At 43.4% G+C, this 17540-nt stretch overlaps 1 protein-coding gene and 1 pseudogene across 6 annotated transcripts in view; both read right to left on the bottom strand.

Moving 5' to 3' along the window:
• BLM (BLM RecQ like helicase) overlaps nt 1-17540 on the bottom strand; it is a 90369-nt gene that overhangs the window by 23674 nt on the left and 49155 nt on the right. For all 6 annotated transcript variants that reach the window (XM_045452273.1, XM_045452275.1, XM_045452277.1 and 3 more), the window contains 2 exons: nt 8358-8464; nt 6818-6978 (listed from right to left, as the gene is read on the bottom strand). In XM_045452273.1, the coding sequence (XP_045308229.1) occupies nt 6818-6978; nt 8358-8464 (268 nt within the window). The remainder of the gene's footprint in view (nt 1-6817; nt 6979-8357; nt 8465-17540) is intronic.
• LOC123584443 lies at nt 18-1507 on the bottom strand (annotated as a pseudogene).

Below are 17540 nucleotides of genomic sequence, written 5' to 3'. Positions count from 1 at the left end.
TTCTTTCTCTCTCTCTCCTATTGGTAGAGAATCATTTATTCCAAGAGAAACTGAGATAATAAGGACTGGAGACAGGAGAGCATGAGACAAATACATGAGTGGAGAAACAGGTGAGGGTGAGGGTATGTGTGTGGGTACCTTTAGGGTAAAAAATAAGTACTTCTGTTCTTACGGGAAGTGATTTCCTATCTTACTTGTATATCAAAATCAACATAAATATACTAGCCAATGTTCAGAAGGATTCTGTATCATCTTAAGGACTAAAGAGAAGCACAATATAAATTTTTAAAAATCCCGCTGGGTAAAGTGACCCCAGTCATCTTGACTGCTCTGGGGTTTGCAAGGAACAGACATTTAAGCATCTCTGCTCATTGCGGTTGTCAGCGTTGTCTTCTACTTGGTGGGGGGGGGGGGGGGGTATTTTCTACCCAAGTCAGCGCTCTTCTCCACTGGGACACTAAACACACGTCCAAAGGACTCCAGGAAAATGGCACAGCTGGGTTCAGGTACTGTTTCACGATGTGTTTTTCTTCCACTTTGACAGTAGTGAATGCGCTAAATGTCTTGATAGAGAAGGTCACATTTGGGAATATTCTTGGGATCAGTAAGACTTTGGACAATAAGCTTTCCCCTCATTGCTCCTCGATAAATTACTTCAACCACATCTATGAAGTCTTGCTTGGTTTTGAAACTTCCCACAAACTTAGTGTGATCAGGAGACCCCTAATTCACTTTCATGTGCTGCCCATCGAAGAAGAACACAGTAGATGGAATATAACTGATGTCAAAACAGTGCGTGTAAACGGGAGTTCGGTCCACATCTACCAGATACACGGCAGCCATTCTACTCAGATCGGAAGACATCTTAGAAGGAATATCATCTGGCTGCAGACAGACAGGATCCTCATCTCTCCCAAACCTGAACCAACGCCTTCTCTGCAGTACTTTTTACTGCTTGGTCTACTTCTTTTTTGCTAGTTAGCTTGGGTAACAGGAAGCTCACCTCGACATGATCCAAATATTTACCCTCACCGTCACTCTTTATTTGTGCAAGGCACCTCCTTCTCTTCCACTCGAGGACTGTCCTCAACCCCGACCACTTCTCCGAAAGGTTGGTACACTGGCAGTTCCCTTCTTCTACACCAAAAGCAGCGACCCTTACTCAAAGTAACCCAGGGGTTACTGCCTCCCAACTCTGGCGGGCCACTTAAAAAAATATATAACAACAACCTAGTTTCTTAAGTTGGTCCCATTATTTTGCATGACTAATGTGAGGTCTTCATATTGATAATTTGCAATTACTACTGAGACCCAAAAAGGTAAAGAGAGGCTCGTGTGGTGGGGTGGAAGGCACTTTCTCATGGATTTCGTATTGTCACGTAAGGGGCCAGACTCAAGAGCAGTCAGTAACCTCCGAATGTGCTGCCACATCTAGTTCTCTTATGTTTTTAAAAAAATTTTTTTAATGTTTATTTTTGAGAGCGACAGAAAACAAGCGGGGGAGGGGCGGAGATGGAGGGAGACACAGAATCCGAAGCAGGCTCCAGGCTCTAAGCTGACAGCACAGAGCCCAATGCGGGGCTCCAACCCACGAGCCGTGAGATCCTGACCTGAGCTGAAGTCAGATGCTTACCCGATTGAACCACCCAGGTGCCCCTCTCTTACGTTTTTGATATGGAGGTATGAGGGGCACTGCCCACACAGCCATAGCACTGAGGTCATGGTCATGATTGGGTCACTCAGGAGCTCCAGGGTGATGACCACTGCCAGTGCCTCTGATGCTTCAGGAACCGTGGCAATGTCACCTGTGCCCGTGTTTACCATCTGTTTTTCCCCAGTGGGAGCAGCTGATCAATCACACATCAGCTTCTTTTCCTCAACAGCTGATTTCAAAGTAAAAACTTGTGAAATTTTTATTGGAACTCAAATGGGTAAAAGTCTGAGAGTTGCTTATATTAGGGGGAAAAAAAAAGACTGGAGACCATGCATCGTGGCTGATGCAAATTACTTAGGAAAACCGAGGTGACAGTTGAACTTCAGGAGCTTCATAAATTGATTTTTAGTAAAAAAACCATTTTCAAGAATAACCATGGCAGTTGCAAATTTAGGGCTTATTAACCCAAAAACATTACATCTCCAGGCAAAATTATACTATACAAATAAAGCTGCGAGACCAGTATTTCAAAAGCAACCAAACTACCTGGCAGCCAGACTGAGGCTGATGACATGATTTCGGTCACTGGGCACCAGGGAGAGGAACGGCACGTGGTGTAGGCTGACAGCAAACGGGCGTGTTTGTCCACACTGGTGATGGCTACGGCCTGAACTACAGGCTAGTCGTCCCCCCAGATTTATGGCACTTTTATCGAAGGAAATGTCCTTGGAGAGAGAAAGTCTGCCGGAGCCCCTAGTGGCTGAGAGCAGGCGGGGAGGCTGTGCAGAGTGGGGTGGCAGCCCACAGGCCCACAGGGCATGGCCTGCGGCGGTCCCACAAGCAGGGGGGCTCCCAAGGGCAAGTCTCCCAAGGTCAAGGTCTCCTGAGGTCGAGGGGTGGGCCAGGGGCAGTCTGCAGGCTCCCAGGGAGGCGACCCTGAAGCCAACTTCCCCTGAAAGCCTTTAGCCTTGTCACTGGGAAAACTGGCTTAGTCGAGCTGTTACTTCCTTCTTTATTTCTGTGTTGCTCTTAAAACGCCAGACTATAATAATTTCTTTGTGAAGAAAAACAATGAAGTTTTTATTCTATCTCACAAATCTAACAAGATCAAGGTTGTCCAGTGACTGTATTATTATACCTGGACGGTAAGGATTAGCTAGTCTGAAAACAAACAAAAACTCACCAACTTTTTAAAACCATATTTTTGATCAAAGTGTTTTATGTATATATATACAAATATGTTATCTGTATGCATGTGTACTGTGGAATATTTATACTATACGTAGAGATTTAAAGAACTTGAAAATATTTGGCTTTTTTCTCATCTATTTTTCTATTAAATTTTCTTTTCTTTTTTTTTTTTAATTAAAAAAAATATTTACTTTTGAGAGAGTGAGTGTGAGTGAGCGAGGGAGGGGCAGAGAGAGGGAGACAGAGAATCCCAAGCAGGCTCCAGGCTCTGAGCTGTCAGCACACAGCCCGATGAGGGGCTCAAACCCACAAACTGTGAGATCATGACCTGAGCTGGAGTCAGATGCTTAACTGACTGAGCCACCCAGGTGTCCTTCGATTTTCTTTTTTATGGTTGAGATCTCACACTTCTGGATTCTATTTGTCCCTACGTTTTTCCATCGTCGATATTTGAACATTTTCAAATCATTATGAAATTCTTCACAAACCATTTTCAATGTCAGGAATGCTCTATAATGTATCCAGTCACTCTCTCAGGACATTTAGGCTGTTTATATAACACTATCATACAGTTAACAACATTGCAATAACCTTGTATGGTGATAAGTGGTAAGTACAATCGTCAAATCACTGTGCTGAACTGAAAGTAATATAATATTGTCTGTCAGCTATACTTCAATTAAAAAACAAACAAACAAAAAAAAGTAAAAAAACAGCCATGTAAATTCCATGCCCATATTTCAGATCTGAGGCTCTTGTACAGTCTACAGTATTCTTTTCCAGAAAGGCTCTCAGGAGCACTGTAGGAAATTGCCTCTTACAGCATCGACCCCAACAGTTAATAGAAGTCTGCTAATACCAGAGGTGAAAATGGTCGCTCACTGTTTTTAAATTTGGATTTAATAATTAGCAAAGTTGCACTTTGGAATACGTTTGTGCTTAGACTTTGCTGGCTCCTTTTTTCATTTTTTATTAAAAAAAATTTAAGTTTATTTATTGAGAGAGTGTGTGTGTGAGTGAGGGAGGGGCAGAGAGAGAGGAAGGAGAGAGAGAATCCCAAGCAGGCTCCTCACTGTCAGTACAGAGCCCGATGCAGGGCTCAAACCTGGGAATCATGAGATTGTGATTTGAGCCGAAGTCAAGAGTCGGATGCTTACCGGACTGAGCCACCCAAGCACCCTCAGCTCCTTTTCGATGTCTCTTGATAGCGTGGGGCAATTTACTATTTGAGATTCATGTCTTTATCAAAGTTTTACACGCTCTATGGGATGTTTTATTTGCTGAAGACATTATTTCCCCAGTTTGCTGTTGCCTTTAATTTTGCTCACCAACACACAAGTGTTTTTAGGCATTTAGGTTTTTAATCATTTCTATCAATTCCTTCCTTTGAGCTCTTTTTAAGCTCAGGTTCTCTTCCAGCCAGGGCTCCTACGTTTAAAAATACCAATAGCTTTACTTACCTGTGATTTTGATAGGAGGATCCAAAACAATCCCTCCCAGCAGGTAAGTGGTACCTCTGGTTGGATCACCCTCCTTTTTTAATTTTTCAGTGCCTTCCTTGCCACACACTATTTTTACACATTTTCCAGGTGAATTCTGGATTTCTGTGTCACTGATGTGTCTGTGATGTACTGCAAAGCCAGTGTTCATGTGTTTTCCTTTTCTTGCCAAATTCCTTCGGTTATTTAAACTGGGATATTCTTCCAGGCAAACTTGAGAAAAAGTTTATCAAATAAAAAAAAAAAAACAACAAAAAAACCCACTGGAATTTTGCTGAAATATACAAGTTAGGGAGGACTGGCATCTGTGATTACTTCACTGACGATAAGGCAGTGATCCACTTTCTGGACTTCACAATCTGAAAGTGCCCTTCCATTGTGTTCAACACACATGACAATGAGCTGGCCGTGAAATTCTTCAGTCCCAGGCTTCCCTTCTCTGATTCTGAAGACCGCGTGTCCTGCTTCTGTTATTTAGTGAAACAGTCTCAGGTCTGTCTGGTTTCTGTAGAGTGTCTTATTTCTTTATCTTGGTGAATGTAATTTCTTTTAGCTCTTCATTAATCCAACAAATCGGTGAACTATGTCTACATTTACCTTTTCCCCCAGTGACACGGAAATAAAGCTTTTAAATTTGTTAAATATTTCTTATGTACTCATTTAGAACACATCTGCCTGTTGTATCTATATCCCAACTATCCTGATTTCCTTCTTGGACACACTGATTATTCTTAGGCGGATGCCCTGACACCAACAAATACCATTTTCCTTTTTTCCCCTAATTTTAATCTGTTTTCTTTCCTTCACATTTTCAAGTTATTCGCTACCTCGTTGATGCAAATGTCTGCACTGATCTGAACCATTTGTGTCCTGATACATAATTCTATTTGTTTTGCCTTTCGTGCATTTTCTTATCTGGATAAATTTCATTTTTATTTGTGCCTTCATCTCAGCCTGTAATCTTCCTATGGTAGAGTGCTTCTGGTTCATATAAGTCAAGTCTTCTGACATCTTTCCAAGGACACTAGGCTAATATACTCTAAGATTTCTTCTGTTTTCCGTTAGAAAATACTTTTGAGAGGTGTTTTTCCTCTAAATCTTCAGGGTAATTTCCCTTTTTGTGACCTGAAAACTTCATAGGCTAAAAAAGTTATTTAGTTGTTTTCCTCAAAGTCATCGATGTTACTGAGAAAGACATATCCAAGGCCGGCACCTGCTGCTATAGGAGATGCCTAGAGTCTTCTTAGTTGTCTTCCTCTTGATCCACTTGGGTGATAAATCGGTCATCTCAGAAATCTCAACACCATTAGTTATTATGGAAATGCAAATTAAAATCACAACGAGATGCCACTTCACATCCCCTAGGACGGATACAGTAAAAAAGACAATAATGGGTAATAATAAGAAGGCAGAGACACTGGAACCCCACACGTTGCTGCTCAAAGTGTAAAATTCTGTAGCTGCTTTGGAAACAGTTTGGTAGTTCCTCAAAAAGCTAAACGTAGAGTTACCGTATGACTAAGCAATTCCATTCCTAGGTACCCACCTGAAAGAACTGAAAACGTGTTCACACAAAAACACGTACACAGATGTTCACAGAAGCATTACATTATGCGCCAATAGCCAAAAAGTGGGTGCAACCAAATGTCTACCAACTGATGGATGGATGACGAACTAGGCTATATCCCTACCATGGAAGCTACCTGGCCACAAAAGAAATAACATACAGATACATGCTGCATGTGGATAAATCTTAAAAACATTATGCTAAATAAATCAGTCACAAAAGAACACATACTGTATGATTTCACTCACGTGAAATGTCCAGAACAGGAAAACCTATAGAGACAGACTAGCAGTGGTTAGGTTAGTGGTTGCCAGGGACTAGGGGGTTGGTGGAATGGGGAGTGGCTGCTAATGGGTATGGAGTTTATTTTGGGGATGATGAAATACTCTGGAATTAGACAGTGGTGGTAGTTGCACAACCTTGTGAATATACTAAAAACCACTGACTTGTAAACTCTGAAAGGGCGAATTAGAGCTGAATAAAAAAAAATTTTTTTTTATTTAAGAAAAAGCAACTTTGGAAGTCTCAAAAAGATGTTTTTAAATTTCAGTCTTCTTTTGATGTTTATGGTATTTATTTTTTATTTAGTTATGTTTATTTATTTTGAAAGAGAGAGGGAAAGAGAGCATGAGCAGGGGGAGGGGCAGAGAGAGAGACAGGCAGAGAATCCCAAACAGGCTCCACACTGTCAGCAAGGAGCCTGATGCGGGGCTCGACCTCACGAACCATGAGATCATGACCCGAGCTGAGATCAAGAGCTGGATGCTTAACCGACCGACTGAGCCGCCCGGGCGCCCCGATGTTTACTGTCTTTGAAGTAAAAACAATTTTCATCCTGTGTGTGCACGTTTGCTCGTGTCCTATAAAAGATCATTTCCTTGATTTGTTTATTATAGAAAACGTTACCTGGCAACCATCCTGATTAATCCACTTGTGCTGTACTTCATCCCTGGCAGAATCGCTGAGGCCGGCGTGATAAGCAAGAGCAGCGAGACCATCCTTCTGTAAAGTGTCAGCCATTGTGTCGCATTCTCGCCTGGAGAGGCAGTAGATGATCCCAGAGTCATCTGCCGAGAAACCAAAACAGAGCTTTTATCGTAAATAACAACACAATTTCCATTGTGTTCGTAGAAATATGTACACCACGAGCAGACCTCCAGGGTATCGCTAGAGTAGAGGGTGGTCACAGACGTAGAGTGATTCAAGCGACAAATTCACACGCACTGGAGAAGACAGGATGGGACGTTCCGTTCTGCCCCCAGATGACTCCTTAGGTGGGCCTGGAGGAAGCCCGGGCTCTGTTTCACACTGGCCATGCAGCGGGAAGGCACCCTTCCACGAACATTGTGGAAAGCGTGAGGCAATGTGCATCGGCCTTAGAAATGCTTCTGCCTTTTGACCCCGTTCCTTCTATGAAACTCATCTAGGAAATAAAGGGGTGCCACGGCTTCTGCCAAAAGTTTTGTTTCTACTTTTGAAAATTAGAAAAACTTCAATGGCCACCATTAGGGGATTAATTAAGAAAGGACATCATGAAAAAAACTATACCGTAATTATTAAGTGGTTTCTAAGTTTTCTGAAGAACCCTGACGATGTTCAAGGTACAGAGCGGGTTAAGGATAGAGAAAGTGTACACACAGTACGCTAATGGAAAGAAACACACACAAACAACTGCTGGAGGGAAGTAAACCCCAGATGGTCCCGGCGACTTGTCTTGAGGTGACTCTTGTCTTTTGCTTCTTTCTTTTTGTTGCTTTCTTGGTTTCTTCAAGGAGCACGTATTCCACGTGTCGTTTTGAAAACCACAAAATGACAGGCGTTAAAGAAAAAGCCCTCTCTCCCGGGCAGAGCCAAAGGTGCAGACAAAAACGTGCTGACTATCTATATTCGCCACCTGGGACAAGGGGGTCTGGAAGGGAAATCACAGACGACTTCTTGGTCCACCTCTCTGTACGGTCTGATTTGCTCAAACAAACACATACACTAATTTTAAAAACACGAACTAGAGGTGGTCACCAAGAACAATTCTCTCTGGGAAAGGAGCAGGGGGGTTACGTGGAAAACTACCACGAGTTTCGCAATCTCTCATCTTAGGTAACAGAACTCCGAGGCAGACCCTCGGGAGAAGCCCCTAACACAGAGACTGCTAGAATCCGTACCGACAGGGGCCAAAGGAGAGACGCCGAAACCACGAACTATAGCACGGGTGTGTGTATGTGGGGGGTCATCTCATATACTTCTTCTTAGGGTTTATTGTTATCAAACCAAATGGGATTTTACAATTTCCAGCAGTGAGGCAGTTGTGATTTGCTGTTCTATAAATAGCTAGTTAGTGCTACTGTCATGGGAAAAGCGATGTTTAACATGCACACACACATTCTATCGTGGTACCAATACCACAATATTTACTTATTACTTCTAGACATAATTCGTCACATGTACTCACGTGGGTGATGCTTTCTGATCCACTCTAAGCAATCAAATGCCACCTTTTTGGGTTTTTTCGGTAACACGTAGTATTTCAGATTATGTCTGTTAAAGCTCATGCTAAACCTAGAAGCCCCAAAGAGAAAATTTTGTTATTAAGAGAAAATATAGTTTTACTCAGTTTTATACATCAAACACTGATTTTCCACAATGCGAACCTAATGATCAAGCCACCTGAAGTGGATGATGGTCCCTGGCAGCTTGCGTTACACGACGCTCAAGGGGAAGTCAGGTTAAGTGTTTGCGGAGGGAACGGTGATAGGGAACAAATGTCTGTGGGACGAGATGACAAGGAATCAGGAGGGCTGTGGAAGATAACACGTAGAGAGGACAGGTGAGTCAGGAGCCCGGTCCCTAAGACGAGGTCAATTATAAGCAGAGGTGGATAAAACTGAAAGATCACAGAGAAAACACACACTTTAGGCCGCCAATGTTCCCAAAATTTGATGGCGGACATAAAGAGCTGATTGCAGGGCAGCAGCGGGAGCCAAAGCCCTCCGGATCACGGATCGCTGCCCTGTGCCCCAAAGGGCATGGCTGATTCTGACACACACGTGCCCCCTTTCTCTGCTGGCTCACCTGCCTCCTCCCTCCTGCTTCCTCAGGGGGCTTTTCTCCATTCTCTCTGCTCTTATAGCTCAGGCCCTTCTGCCAATTCTTCCCCTTTGTCTGTGAATATGTTCTAGGGCCACCAATACCCCCAATAGCAGAAGCTTCTCTTGTCCCTGCGCTCCCCTGCGGGTGGCACCTCACCTCTGCCTTGCCTGCCAGGGGCAAATTTCTCAGAAGACACTCACGCCCCCAACCAACTGACCACACATCCAATTTCAATTCTCGTCACCTCCATTCTGGCTTTTGCCATTACCGTGCTACTAAGATTGTTTTATCTAAGCTTTTAAGTTCTATTTTTTTATTTTTGAGAGACAGAGTGACACAAAGTGAGAGTGGGGGAGGGGCAGAAAGAGGGAGATACAGAATCCGAAGCAGCTCCAGGCTCTGAGCTGTCAGCACAGAGCCCGACGCGGGGCTCAAACCCACAAATGGTGAGATCATGACCTGAGCTGAAGTCGGACGCTTAACCGACTGAGCCACCCAGGCACCCCCTGTATCTAAGCTTTTATTTTTTATTTATTTATTTTTTTAACTTTTATTTATTTTTGAGACAGAGAGGGACAGAGCATGAACTGGGGGGGGAGCAGAGAGAGAGGGAGACACAGAATCCGAAACAGGCTCCAGGCTCCGAGCTGTCAGCACAGAGCCCGACGTGGGGCTCGAACTCACGGACCGTGAGATCATGACCTGAGCTGAAGTCGGACGCCCAACCGACCAAGCCACCCAGGGGCCCCTAAACTTTTAAAACTAAAGAAAGGTGAGGGGATTGTTACGGGGTCCCGGGCCCTGCAGGGACTCCCCCACTAACCCAGGCTCCAAAGGATCAACTTTTTTGGTTTTAGGACGAACGAATGACTTCCATGTGGGGGGGGCAGCCGCGTTCCTCACGGGACCCCCCTGCAGGTAAGACGGCCAGGGAGCAGTGGGGCTGCCTGCAGGGGGCGCGCTGGTCTCCGTTCAGACCTCACTCTCCGGCCCCTCTGTCACTCCGTGTCGTCGGCATCGTCCCTGAAAGCCTCCACTGGCACCGACCGTTTCAGGTCCACGGGCTTGCTCCCTCCCTGCTGAGCCCTCGAGTTTCTCTGTCTCCTTCTCTGCTTCCTCCGCTTGCTCCTGCAGTGGGGGCCTCTTCCCCCCTCCCCGCATCGCCTTCTTTAAGCAGCACTGAGCGTCGGCCCTACCCGCCCCGACTCAGGCTTCTCCTCACGCTTCTAAACCGCCGTCCAACTTCTTTCTCAACCAGTGGTCTGAAACAGGGGTACGCGTACCCCAACTTCACAAAGATCTTCTAAAGGTACATCAGCAAAGACAACAACCGCAAACGAGCCAGTTTGCGGGTCCTCCATTTGCACGTGGACTATCTCCCGAGAAGTCTGATCTGAGGACACTCCTGTGGCCGAGACACCCTGCGCGTTACCCCGGCCCCGCCTGCCCCCTTTACGCGGCCGTCCTCTCACTTTGTAAAAACCGACCAACCAACCGACCCTGCTCTTCACCTGTCCTGAACTTCACGGCCGCGCACTGGTCTGGCGGTAAAAACCTCAGGACACCACACGGAGCAAACTGAATGTGGTGCGGGTGTGTAGGTGAAATTTTCTTTAATCAAAGTACCAGAAACCCTTGGTAGGGCTTCATGTCTTGTGAGGGCTTTCCATATTTGCGTTGGGAGTAAAGCGTAGCGACCTTGGCTGCTGTCACAGGATGCAGCACTCTGGGAGCCTTGCAAGGCTGCTGCTAACCGGCACTTTGAACCTGCCTCTTAGGCTGTTCACGTGCACAGAGCACGGAGTCCTCCCTTCTTGTGCTTGAAATGGCCCGAGAACGGGTGGGTAGTGGATCACAGCGGGGGCGGGGTGGAGGCAGGAGGTAGAAGACTGCCCCATCCATGGACTGTTTTGATCGTTCTCAGTCAATTATGTATAATCACTGCCACAGCAAAGGAAACCACAGTCCTGATAAAATGATGGCATAAAAAGAACGGCCCGGGAGTACCAATGATGTAGATAATGTTAAAACTCATTTGAGTTACTTTGGGTGCAGGCTGGGAATGGTGCAGGAGCCCCCCCACCAGCATGACGCTGACATCGTGACTACCGTCAGGAAGTGTCTTGTTACCTACACTGTAACCTGTAACTGCACAACACTGATTATGTATTTAAAAAAAAAAAAAAGGAGCTCGGGGTCAAAAAAGAGACAAGAGCAGGTAGAGGTGGAATCAGAACCCACTCAGGCTGCCGGTGGGGATGTTTGGAAAAGTCTGGCAGTTCTTCAAAAGGTGAAAATCAGGGACACCGTACGGTTAGGCAGTTCCACTCCTGGGTACAGACCCAAGAGAAATGAAAACAGGGCCACACAAAAACCTGTATGTGAACAGAGCGATCTGTAATAGCCCCAAATGGAAACACCACCAGTATTCACCAACAGATGAAGAAAATGTGCCATACCCAGACAAAAAACAATATTACTCAACAATAAACTCTGAAAACATGGTGCTAAGTAAAAGAAACCACTCGCAAAAGGCCACAGATCACATGATTCCATTTATATGAGATATCCCCAAATAGACAAGTCTATAAACAGAAGGTGGGTTAGTGGTTGCCACGGGCTGAGGGGGCTGTGAGGGGGAGACGGGGGAGTACTAATGGACGTGGGTTTTTGTGCAGGGTGATGAAAACGTTCTAAAATTGATTGTGGTCATGGCTGCACAACTCTGAGTATACTAAAAACCACTCAATTGTGCACTTTAAAATTTTTTTTTTTTCAACGTTTATTTATTTTATTTTTGGGACAGAGAGAGACAGAGCATGAACGGGGGAGGGGCAGAGAGAGAGGGAGACACAGAATCGGAAACAGGCTCCAGGCTCTGAGCCATCAGCCCAGAGCCTGACGCGGGGCTCGAACTCCCGGACCGCGAGATCATGACCTGGCTGAAGTCGGACGCTTAACCGACTGCGCCACCCAGGCGCCCCTCAATTGTGCACTTTAAATGGGACAGTTGTATGATACATGGACTACCTCTCAATAAAGCAGTGATCAGAAACTGGCACGTAATCTGAAAAAGTTTAAAAACCTGTGACGTAATTGAAAAAAAACTTAGAAATGTTTAACTAATTAACTTAGTCAAATTACTAAAAATAATAAAGTGACATGAGATTAGGAAATAAAGTTGCAGACCTCAAACTCAAAACCAAAACAAGAATCTCTGCTGCAAAAGGACCGCCCGAGTCCAGCACATGGGCCACTGACTAAATGCAGCAGGTGCACCATGGGCTCTGATGAAAATGTTAACAGTCTCCTCGAGTTTGTCTTATTGGCCTGTGGGAAAACGGGATGTTTGGAATTTCCAAATATTCGGTTAGAGACCATTCCCATCAACTAAAGAATACGTAAGTGAATGTGGAATGCCCACGCAACAGATCATTCAGCCATAAAAAGGAACGAAGTCCTGATATATGTGGCAACACGGATGAGCCTTGAAAACACCACTCGGGGGGAGATGATGGACACGCGAGATGGGAAGAATGGGAAGTGACTGCTGATGAGTGCTAGCTTCCTTTTTTGGGGTGACAGAAATGTTCTACACTTAGATATGGGGGGTGGTTGCACACCTCTGTGAAAATCCCAAAACCCTACTAAATTCTAACCTTTAAATGGGTGAATTTTATGATGTGTCAATTATCTATTTTTATTTTCTAAGTAGGCTCTGCTCAATGTGGGGCTCAAACTCATGACCTGGAGGACAGAGGGTCACATACTCCACCAACTGAGCCAGCCAGGCACCCTGACTGTATCTCAATAAAGATTTTACTTTTTTTAAAAAAAGCTTGAGATTCCATTGTATCTTCACTGAGGGAGTACTGATATCAACTGACATTAACATGGTAACTATGATTAGGTCCAGGGTATCAAACTCCTGTCATTTTAAGTGATGTGTCGGGAAATGGAATCAATTTGTGCTCAAGCTCTAGTTGCTTTTGAAGCTGAGATAGTTGTCATGGGAATGTGCACTAAATAGTTCATGTGAACTGAGAAACAAAGACAGACTCTTCCCTTTAAATAAATGGAAATAACTTTAGTGTAGGTGATTGGTTTGGCAATGAACACTGGCTTGGCCAATTACGTTCCAGGGTCATGTCCCGGTATCTGCAAGAGCTAACTGGCAGCCACAAAGTTCTGACAAGGCTGTTATTTAAAAGTGTATCATACAATAAAAACACACGTCAAAGTGTATTAGAAAAGGCCTACTGAAACTAACAGCGTTTTGATTTCCCCAACTCTTCCGAATATACTGGATACAAGACTCATTTAAGTGAAGGAGGAACAAGAACATGCAATGGTCATTAGATAAATCTTGGTAAAACTTTTTTATAGTATGTTTCCCAGAAAAAGTAAAGTGAGTAATGATCTGACTTATTTTGCCAGTCAGAGAGTTTACAGGTCTTTGCTTCTCACAAAATTTAAAGGACCTAGTTGAGTTGTCAGCTGACAGATCATAAAAAATAATTTTTGATGACAGATCATTATGTAATTTTGGCATATACGTCAGAAAAAACTCAAATAATTGCGTGTCGCTGCTAAAATAAAATGCTTTCCATTCCCATCTACAAGTTTACGTGAGTAACAGTTCTCACTGCTTACATCTACGAAAACAAGAAATATGGACGGAGTCGATTCATCCACAGATGTATCAGCTAATTGAAAAAATGTCTATTCTGATCAGTTATATATAACTAATCATTATAATAATTCAATCTGGAAGAAAATTTTAGTATGGGAAATTTAAAAGCAACTTTTCATTTATATACATATATTTGTATACATATTTTTCTTATAGGTATGATAAACAAGATTTCATGCAGAAAAATATATCACCTTAGGATAAAAATCTGTGAGGAAAACTGAAGAGAAATATGAATTCAAAGAGGAAGAGGAAAGATGTAAAATATCTGTTAAAGATATTTTAAAGACGTGTAAAATTAAACATTTCAATGTGTTTTGTGAGTGAAAGTAGGTATAAAATTGCTATTATATTTATATTCTACTGGATGCATTTAAAAGGGCTAGGTAACAATTTTATTGAAAAATGTTATTTACAATAGACCTCATTCTCTTTATTTAAAACTCGTGTTGAAACATTTTTGGTGTCTGGTTAGAAATATACAAGGGGTACAGTTGTCCAATTCTTTCAGGAAGCACATTATGACCAAAGAAAGTATGAAGACTGAGGACGTGGCCATCTCTACTACCCCTTGAACACCCCCCACACCACAGATCTAGAAATCACATTCACCACCCATCCCATCCCTCCACCCCCTCTCCTGCATGTCCGTGGTCAATGGTACCAGAAACTAACATAAACTTCCACTGTTCACCTTTCTTACGCCACTGGTTGCCAGTCTTACGGATGCAACTGTGCTTTCCCTTGACCCTGTCCCCTCCGTCCTCTTCCCGTTTCCACCACCGTCCCCTCTCTCCTAGAACGCTACGGTGGGGATCCTACGGGCCGTCCTGCCTCTGATCTCTTGTTCCTCTGTTCCATCTTCTGTTCCACTGCCAGGGTCATCGTTCTACCATCAGATTCAGGTCACCACTTCCCAGGTCGAGCTGTCCACAGGATAAAGTCCACACGCTTCAGCATCACAAAACGCCAAGGCCCCCCCACGATATGGGATCAAGCCTCCTTCCCAGGGTTGGCCCTTCTCTGGGTTGCTCCACTTATCCTACAGATTATTCACCGCTCCTTGGATCTGATCTGGACTCTGATGCCAGGAACTTCAGCCCTGAATTCTCACTCTCCACCTGTTAAAATGTCACCACTTCACACCCAGTAGGATGGGTATCATTGAAAAGACACATGGTGACATGGATGGGGAAGGGGAGGGTGGGGGGAAACTGCACCCCCCCCCCCCCCAACACACACACTGAAGTTAATGTAATGTGGTGCAACCGCTTTGGAAAACGATCTGGCAGCTCTTCAAAAAGTAAAACAAAGAGTTACCATGTGACCCAACGATTCCCTGCTTGATATACGTCCAAGAGAAATGGAAGCGCATGTCCGCGCAACAGCTCAGACACCGACGCTCGTAACAGTTTTCCTAAGAGCCAAGACGTGGAAACAGCCCAAATATCCACCACGTGATAAATGAATACGTAAGATGTAGAGTACCCATACGCTGGAACGTTTTTTTGTCAATAAAAAAGAATGAAGTACTGATATACGCTACAGCACGGATGGACCTTGAAAACATTACACTTAAGTGAAAGAGGCCAGTCACAAGAGGCCATGTTTTGTAAAATTCTATGTATGTGAAATGTCCAGCAGAGGCAAAAACCTATAAATACACAAAGCAGATTAGTGGTTGTCTAGGGCTGGGGAGATGGGAGAAAGTGGGAACTGACTGCTGATGGGTATGGAGTTTCTTTCAAGGGAGACAAAAATGTTCTAAAATTAGACAGTGGTCGGGATGCACAACCCTGTGTGTAAACTAAAAAAAAATCATAGAATTGCTTGCTTTAAATAGGTGAATTTCAAGGTATGTAAACTATATCTCACTACAGCTGCTTACAAAAAAGACTACTCATCCTACAAAGCCCTCCTCCTTTATATGAAACCCTATCTGACCCCCGCCTCATTAACAAGGAGTTGTTATTCTGGGTTATCATCAATCTTGCCTTCCTGAGTTCCTGCAGTCATAATTTACATCTCTAATTACCACTTACTTCACTCTGCAATTTATTAGAAAGTATTTCAAGGGCTCTAAAACCAGATTGTTTGGGTTGAAGTCTCTTCACTCCCACAGTTGTGAGGCATATGACCTTGTTTAAATTATTTAATTTCCATGTGCCTCAGTTTCCTCATCCACAAAGTGAGGAAAACAGGAGAACTTACCTCAGAAGCCTTTTGTGTGGGTAAATGAGTCAATACACATAAAATGTCAAGAACAGTAACTGGCACGTTGTATAGACTACATATGTGACTATTAGCTGTTATTATTGTTGTATTCTAATATTATTGTTGTATCTACTGTCCATACATGGCTGTCTCTCTTCTCTTTCTCAGTTTATATTTTAAGGTCCTAAGGAAAAGGAATAAAGTCTATTTTATTATCCACCCTTGTATTTCCCAAAGAGGAAGAAGATTACCACAGACTAGCAGTAGGAGAAGAGCATGGGGGCCATGACCCCACCTCTGGGGACACCTGCCTTCAGCAGGGCCGTGACGTAGCAGCAGTTGGGTAAATTTAATCCAAACAAGGGGCCTACTGGCAAAAAAGATCAGGAAAAAATGTACCAGAAAGTGTTTGTTAAAAATCTTTTACTTCCACTAAGAGATTTAAACCCTCCCAAATATAGAAGTACCAAATATATTAAGGAATCAACAGACTTGCCCAAATTTTCATATTTTACCCACATTTACCAAAATTCCTCCATATGTTCCATTTATTCATTCTTACTGAGTGCCAATTATGCACAGGGCACCACATGCTAGACTCAGGAAATGTACAATCTATTGCTTTTCTAGGCTGATCTCCCCACAAAACTAGGAAAAGATATTAAAGGTGTCTGTCTCTAAATACATATGTGCAATGTTTATTCAAACAAAAATGACAAATTCTATACTTAAAAAAAGTTACTCAAAAAGTGAATTGAATTTACACAATTTTAGTTACATGGATTTAGCAATTAATATTACTAGCCTAGGAGAATGGTAGGCTGTATCTGGTATAAATTGATGGAAAAAAAGCTAAAAACATTTGCCTATTAAAAAAAAAAAAAAGCTTTCACAGATAAATGTAGTACTTAAAGAAGCAAATCTCTAGCATGTAAGTTATTCACTAGAACCTGAAGTATGACACCTAAAATAATGTAATGCATATCAATTACGGAAGCAAAATCTCCCCGTCCCGCAAATTCTACACAAACATCCTTCCCGCAAGTGAGATTAAATGAAAACCTTCCATTCCAAATTTGTGACTTCACACACAAAATTTGGAGGACTCTGAGATCTGTGTGCTCAAGAATGCCAGTTTAATCTGCAAAGGTCCTTACAGCTCTCTTCCTCTCCTGACCCCTCACACCCTCCACATGGCCTTTCGGTTCTTCTCATAACCTGCTGAGAAATGCTGCTTTTACTGATGGCAGTGTTGACAGAGCCAGCTCACTGTCTTTATTTCCAAAGGAACAAACGAGGTGCTTTTAAATATTCACCCCAATATACTAGTCATTCCTTCATGCATTCCTCAAACTCAAAGCACCCACCAGTAAGTTAGAAGGGAAAAATATTTTAACCTTGGCACACAACAGCTGTTAAGTAAATAGTTGCTGAGTGAATGAGCCTATCAGAGAATGCACCTGTCCACAAACTCACACAGAGGTAAGAAACGATCCAGTACAACCTATATATGTGGAGATAATGTTTACAGTGGTTCCCATTACCAGTGATTATGGATTTGGTGGCCAAAAGAAGCACTTTGCTGTTGAGATGAAAACAAAGTATAAACGTTGTCATATACACAGTTTCTGGACTGTT

The sequence above is a fragment of the Leopardus geoffroyi genome, chromosome B3, assembly GCF_018350155.1.
Source record: "Leopardus geoffroyi isolate Oge1 chromosome B3, O.geoffroyi_Oge1_pat1.0, whole genome shotgun sequence".
Taxonomy (NCBI): domain Eukaryota; kingdom Metazoa; phylum Chordata; class Mammalia; order Carnivora; family Felidae; genus Leopardus; species Leopardus geoffroyi.
Note: the sequence above shows the minus strand (reverse complement) of the source record. Positions and strands in the feature narration are given on the sequence as shown.